The following is a 6,131-nucleotide window of genomic DNA, read 5'->3' as shown; positions in this document are numbered from 1 at the left end:
GAGCCAAGGCCACAACTGGGCAGTTTGGCCAAGAGGTGATCATGGGATACCAGATCAAAAGCTTTTCTGAAGTCAAGATATATGACATCAATCTCTTCTCCCTTGTCCAGGTGATAGAAGAAAAACAGAATTATTAAAAAAAACAAAAACACACCCTACAGAGCATGTACAGGTCTCCCAGGCAAAGGCTTTATTTTCAACTTACAACAAGGCCCATAAGGGATGGGAGAATTTGGATCAAGTCACTGCAGTGTTGAAGCAGCACAAAACAAAGCCAACGAACGCATTTATAAGACCACAACTTGTTCAGTGGGCAAGGCAGGTTGGGATCAGTGCCCAGGTCTACAGGTCCTCTGTACAAAGCACTTTGCTCCTGCACATCTCCACTGCCCTTTCCTTTGTCAAGTCCGTGAACATCTTGCAGTCTAAAGTCTTATAAGTGTTGGATTACTTTGTCTATGCCGGGGTGGACAAGATACAGGCCACAGGGGGGTCCCCTCGGTCTCCTGGCCCAGGCACAGTACAGCCATGACACATCCTACCACCACATGGCCACGCAACGGAGCTGGGGTGGCTCCGCAGCTGGGCTGCCTGTCAAGGCAAGCCAGGTGGCAGGCAGCTCCTTCCAGCTGCTACCGCTGGCCCCAGCCCCGCAGTACTAGAGGGGACCCTCACTGCACAGCCCTGACCCCACACCTGCTCCAGGCTCACCCACCCAGGCTCAGCAGCAGCAGCACGGGACAAGCTGTTGCTCAGCGTGGGGGGAAAGTGGCCCCTTCCCCTCCCGCTGCCAGCAATTCCCTGCTGCAGCTGCCTGGAGCCTGCGTGGGGCTGCCCTGCATCTGCTCTGCATTGCCACCGCTGTCCCATGGGGCAGCCCAGAGGTGGCAGTGGAGATGTAGGGCAGCCCTGAGCAACCTCCAGGCGGCCGTACCAGGGAAACTGCAGGCAGTGGGAGTGGAGGAGCTGCTTTCCCCCTGCACTGGGCAACAGCTTCAGTCTTGCACTGCAGCTGCTGAGCCCGGGCAAGCGAGCCTGGAGCAGGCACGGGGCACGCAGGGTCGGGGCTGTGCAGTGAGGTCCCCATTGGTACCATAGGACTGGGGCCAGCAACAGCCAGAAGGAGCCGCCTGCCACCTCAGTTGCCTAGAAGGGTAGTCCTGCTGAAGCTGCCCCTGCCCCACTGCATCCCAGAGGCAGCAGGACGTGCCACGGGTGGGTGGTGTGGGGCAGGCTGCGCTGGGGCTGCGTGGGTTCTAGCTGATCTGTTCCAACAGGGGTGACTCTGGAGTGGGCATGGTGCGGGCTGGGGCTGTGCACTGCTGGTGATGGTGGGCAGGCGCCTCAGGGCATGTGGGCCCTGGGCTGTTGCAGGAGCAGGTGCTGTGGGCCCTGGGCTGTTGCAGGAGCAGGTGCTGACTGACTCAGGGGGTGAGCGCAGGGGTCCCATGCACACCCTACCATACCGACAAATGCTCCCCTGCAAACCCCACAAACATACCCTCCCCCACACAATCACATACCCCACAAACACTATACCCACCCACACATGCACCCCCCCACATACATCTACACCTCTGGCGGGGAGCCCCGCTCACTGTTACACACCCAAAATAATTGCCTGCCTCTGGTCTAGTTTGTAGGGGGGGGGGCCGCAGAACAGGACACTACTTTTGCAGAATATGTTCACAAGTTAATCCCTCGTCTAACTCCCTCTCCCTGCAAACATACAAAACCCAGGGCACTGGTAACCACCTGTCACAACAAAAAGTAGGTGAACAAATAACAGTTAAAAGCTGGGGAGATGTGGAGAGCGGGAACTGCTGCTATTAAAAATGCTCAGTTTGGTCAAGCCACTCATACTATAGGCCTGATGCGAAAAAAAAAAAAGGACTTTGTATGACACCAGATGGACATCCAATTTACCACTTACTCCCCAAAAAGTGATTTTGGTTGAGAAACTGGGACCTTATTTCTTAGCAGAATTCACCTTCATAACCAGAGGCAACAGCAGGGAGGAGAGAACCATCACACACACACACACACCCACATTGCCTGAATGTATTTTGAGCATTTTTAAAGCTTCTTATTGGCGCACACAATACAGAACTGAGTCTTGCTACTTTATATGCCCATGAAAAAGATATTTATCTTGGCTTATCTCCAGTCACTCCCACCTACCAGTTGCTGCATGCCATGATTTAATACTGCACTGAACGAGAGGCCTGCTTTGCATAACACAGGGTTCTTGTCAGGCTTCCCATGTTCCTGTACATGAGAAAAATCCTAAAGGCTGGAAAAGTGCAATTCACTGGCACAGAGGAGGAAATGAGCACTTCACCTTGCACCCCAGGAGGGGTGGAGGGGGACTAAGTGCAGCAAGTCAGCAGCAGCAGTAACTTCATTTCCCCTGTTGAGATCATTGCAGATAAGAAAGGCGACAAGAAAGAACCCCCCAAGAAAGTCAAGGCTATAGCCTTCAGTTTGAGGGTCTGTGCCACAGGGATCAGGATGGAAGAAACTCTGCTAATGAAAGGGAGTCCACAAGGGAAAGGGTCTGTTAAACAAATGGTGATACCTTTAGGGAGGCTCTGTAGCCCGTCTCTCCATCCCACATTGTATACCAGCAGCATGACAGGTCCTACAGAGACCTCCAAATGCTTTCAGCATGACAGTACCTCTCAAAAGGATTTTTGATCTAACTTACAGCAAGGACCCTGCGAGTCGATGTGATTTCTTGCAAGCAGGATCTCTGTTTCGTTTCACAAAGCAGTAACTTCAGACTGCAAACAGGTTGTCCTTATAAGTTCTCAGAAGTGTTTTTTCTATTCCCCTCCCTTCACCCCCGCAGCTGAACAAGTTGCAGTGACTTTGCTTGGCTCTGTTTGTGTACGTGTCACATTTGTTTTAATAAGAAATTATTCATGGCAAAGCAGGTTGGCTTCAAGAGGTTGAAGCAGATTAATTTCAAACGGAACAAGAAAGAGCAGAGGGATGAAGAATTAAAGCCATGCAGTTTACTTACCATCCAGCAGCCAGTGCTCAGTCTGTTTTTTCTCCAACTCTGTCATCATGAGACGAGTGATTACATGATCTGGTACCAAAAGGCCTTGCTCAAGATACTGTTTTGCCAAGACACCAACCTCTATTAGAGAAAGAGAGAGAAATGAGAGACTTTAAATTCAAAGCCTTCACAAATTTTTCCTTCAATGATTTTTATCTATCATCCAAGACCACAGCCCCCTCCCTAGGCTTCCTTTGTTCATTAACTTTGTTGTAAGTGTTTCTTTGTTCTTGTTATCCAGGGGTACTTAGCCAGCTGGCTTGTTAATTTTTCCCCAACGCTGCTAGGGAAGTTGTAGGCTGAAGAATGCAAGAGCTAAGTGCCTCGAAAAGCAAAAAGGATCTAGGAAATAAGTAGCAGCCGGCTTCCTTTTCCTCAGTTGATGGGGTGGAAGGGTGTTGTACGGTTTCCTAATAGCGTACGCCAGAAGTGAGGTGCTAGTGTCAGTTTTCATTACACTGGATATACAAGTTGGATTAAAAGGAGCACTGCCAACGCAGGTTTAAAGTGGTTCCACTTTTGCTGTTTCCTAAAACGAACAAGAACCACTCCCCCCTGCCTCCCAAAAAGAAGTCAGTAGAAAAGTCAGTTCTCTACCCGCTCTCCTCCAGACTGAGTAGCTGGATTATGTATCAACTTTACCTGACAGCTCTGTGGATTCAAATACAGTAGAAAAGCCAAAAAAGAAGAACCACCTCAATGTCGATAACATTTTTAAAGTCTATATGCTCAACAATACAAATTATGGTAACACAGGCAGGAATACTTTAGAGGTTATTCTTAAATATTTATCCTTTCATAACATTTGTGCAGCTAATAAGGTCACCACCCCATTGCTGGAAAGCCATATAAAAAAAAAAAGAAAGGTTAAAAAAAATCATATGGATAAATGTGCGCTTACAACAATTATTGAAAACTTATTCTCTGAAAGATAATTACACATTATGGCAAGGTTAAAGGCCAACAAGAATACAACATTCAAATAATCCACCTCTTGCTCATACACACATGCTTAAAGGGGATGTCATGGTAAAAAAGGCTTGTATTCCCTTACAGTAGACCTCAAGAAATGAGCTCCAAGTTCTACAAGGTGAATCAAAAGCCTGTCTTCAAATCCAACCATGGGCTAGAAACAAAATATTTATTATTTTGACTGAATATGGAACATGACTTTATTCAAAAGAATTCTAGACGGACCTTGAACTTTGAAATGTTTATTTCTTAGCTAAAACATACCCTGAAAGCAAGTACAGTTTAGTTATTATTGTAAACTTAATGTTATGCACAAAAAAGAGCAAGCGATCTCAGGCTTGATCTCCCAAGCATTGCACCATTTTGTTTTAAATTCCAGCATTTTTGGGGGGGGGGGGCAAAGACTTTTTTTTGTACCAGAGCAGAGTTCAGCAGAGTGAAGACATTAATACTTGAAACAATTTCATGATGGCCAAAAAAAAAAAAAAAAAATCTATGGACAAAAATATCAAACGCCAAAGGTACATAGGCATTTAGAATGGATTTTATTATAATGACTGAGGCACTGGTAGACTTCCAGATTACTTTAAAAATTGTAAATATATCAATAAAGCATTGTGTCCAACAGATCCACACACACACACACACAGTGGCATTTCATTTTATGATGATTTGGGGGATTAAAAAAAATCAGAATTTGGGAGTTTTTAAACTGAGAAAACCAGGATCCCCCATTATAAGTTATTGTATTATTATAAATTTAAGTATGAAAGCTAATTCTTTGTATTCCGGTAAGCATTTTTGGGGAAGTCAGTTCTGCAGGAAATCACGACCAATGTCATTTTTCACAGTGATTGTGGAGATTGCCATTTTTCGTGGTTTCTGCAAAAATGGTGAAACCACAATTTAAGTAGGTACCTAAAAATATCAGCAATCAGTAGGTTCCTCTACAAGAGCTGCTGTTATCTACCCAAAGCTGCAATGCTATTTCTTACATGGGCTGGAGACTAAAGTTTCTACCATTACTGTAAACAGCTTCCTCCACAAAGTCCCAAGCTTAAGAACAGAATCCTCCAGGGTCTCCTCAATTTTCCTTATTATAGCACAACACACCTCAGAAGCACATAAGCCCAACCACAGGCTGAATCGTTTTAAGAGTTAAGTATAAGCTTCTCAATAGCTGCATTTTTTAAACTGTGCAAACGCATGGGATAGTCTCCCCAACAAATGTATATTTTGCCATCTTAAAAAAAAAAAGGTCTACAGTTAAGATTTTTAAACAAGCAATGAAAAAAAAAATCTATTTTTATCATTGCCTCAGTTAGCAAATACATCTCTGCTACTTCCTAAAAGTCTGCGTGTGCTATTAAACAAATATATCCGAGACCTCTCCAGGGAACTGTATCCAGCCCTGCGAGGGGAACGAACTCACGTAGGATGTTGCTCTCGCCTACCACTTGAACACACTGCCGTTTTTACAATCAGTGCATTGTTAACTCACAAAGCAACTGCTGCAGCTGGAAAGCTGCTCCTTCTGCATCATTCATGCAGGGCTGAGCAAAGGTGTGGGATCTCCTTTAGCTGATGGTAACAGCAACAAGTTATACATCCCATTTCCAGAGCTGTTACTGGAGAACTTGACTCTGCCTTGACCAACAGCTGACCTAGATGACCTCCCCAGGTCGCTTCCAGCCCCATCATGCACCCTGCAATCCTCCAGTTAGGAACAACTTGTTCCGTCATGGTTTCTTTTAAGATTTTTGCTATGACTGTGTAGGCCTTTTAAGCTTCTGTGACTTATTAGATGTAAAATCTTATTTTAAGAACAGAGCTTTCCTCCCTTTACTGGCCAGTGCTAAGAGGATAGGGAAGGGGAGGAAGAGGGATAAGACAGGGCGTAGGTGAGTGTAAAGGTTGTCTGAAGCATAGTCTCACCATTCTCAGGTACAGAAGACGGGAGCTCAGGACACACAATCACTCCTGCACTCATTCTGCCTCAGCATTACTACACACGTAGACTCTGCTGGTTGTAGAAGATTCCCCACTGATATTTTTAATAGCTGCCAACACCCTATTTATGAATAGGGGAAGTTTC

The 6,131-nt window shown here is 45.8% G+C and overlaps 1 protein-coding gene across 1 annotated transcript in view; it reads right to left on the bottom strand.

The window, feature by feature from the left end:
• Positions 1-3,552, bottom strand: part of AK4 (adenylate kinase 4) — a 24,424-nt gene extending 20,872 nt beyond the window's left edge. Inside the window, exon 1 of the mRNA XM_019531581.1 lies at positions 3,026-3,552. Within this exon, the coding sequence (XP_019387126.1) occupies positions 3,026-3,074 (49 nt within the window). The 5' untranslated portion in view covers positions 3,075-3,552. The remainder of the gene's footprint in view (positions 1-3,025) is intronic.
• Between the last annotated feature and the right edge of the window lie 2,579 nt (positions 3,553-6,131).

This window comes from Crocodylus porosus, unplaced genomic scaffold (genome assembly GCF_001723895.1).
Source record: "Crocodylus porosus isolate Cpor-Errol unplaced genomic scaffold, CroPor_comp1, whole genome shotgun sequence".
Taxonomy (NCBI): domain Eukaryota; kingdom Metazoa; phylum Chordata; order Crocodylia; family Crocodylidae; genus Crocodylus; species Crocodylus porosus.
The sequence above is the reverse complement of the archived record's forward strand: the minus strand, read 5'-3'. Positions and strand labels throughout refer to the sequence as shown.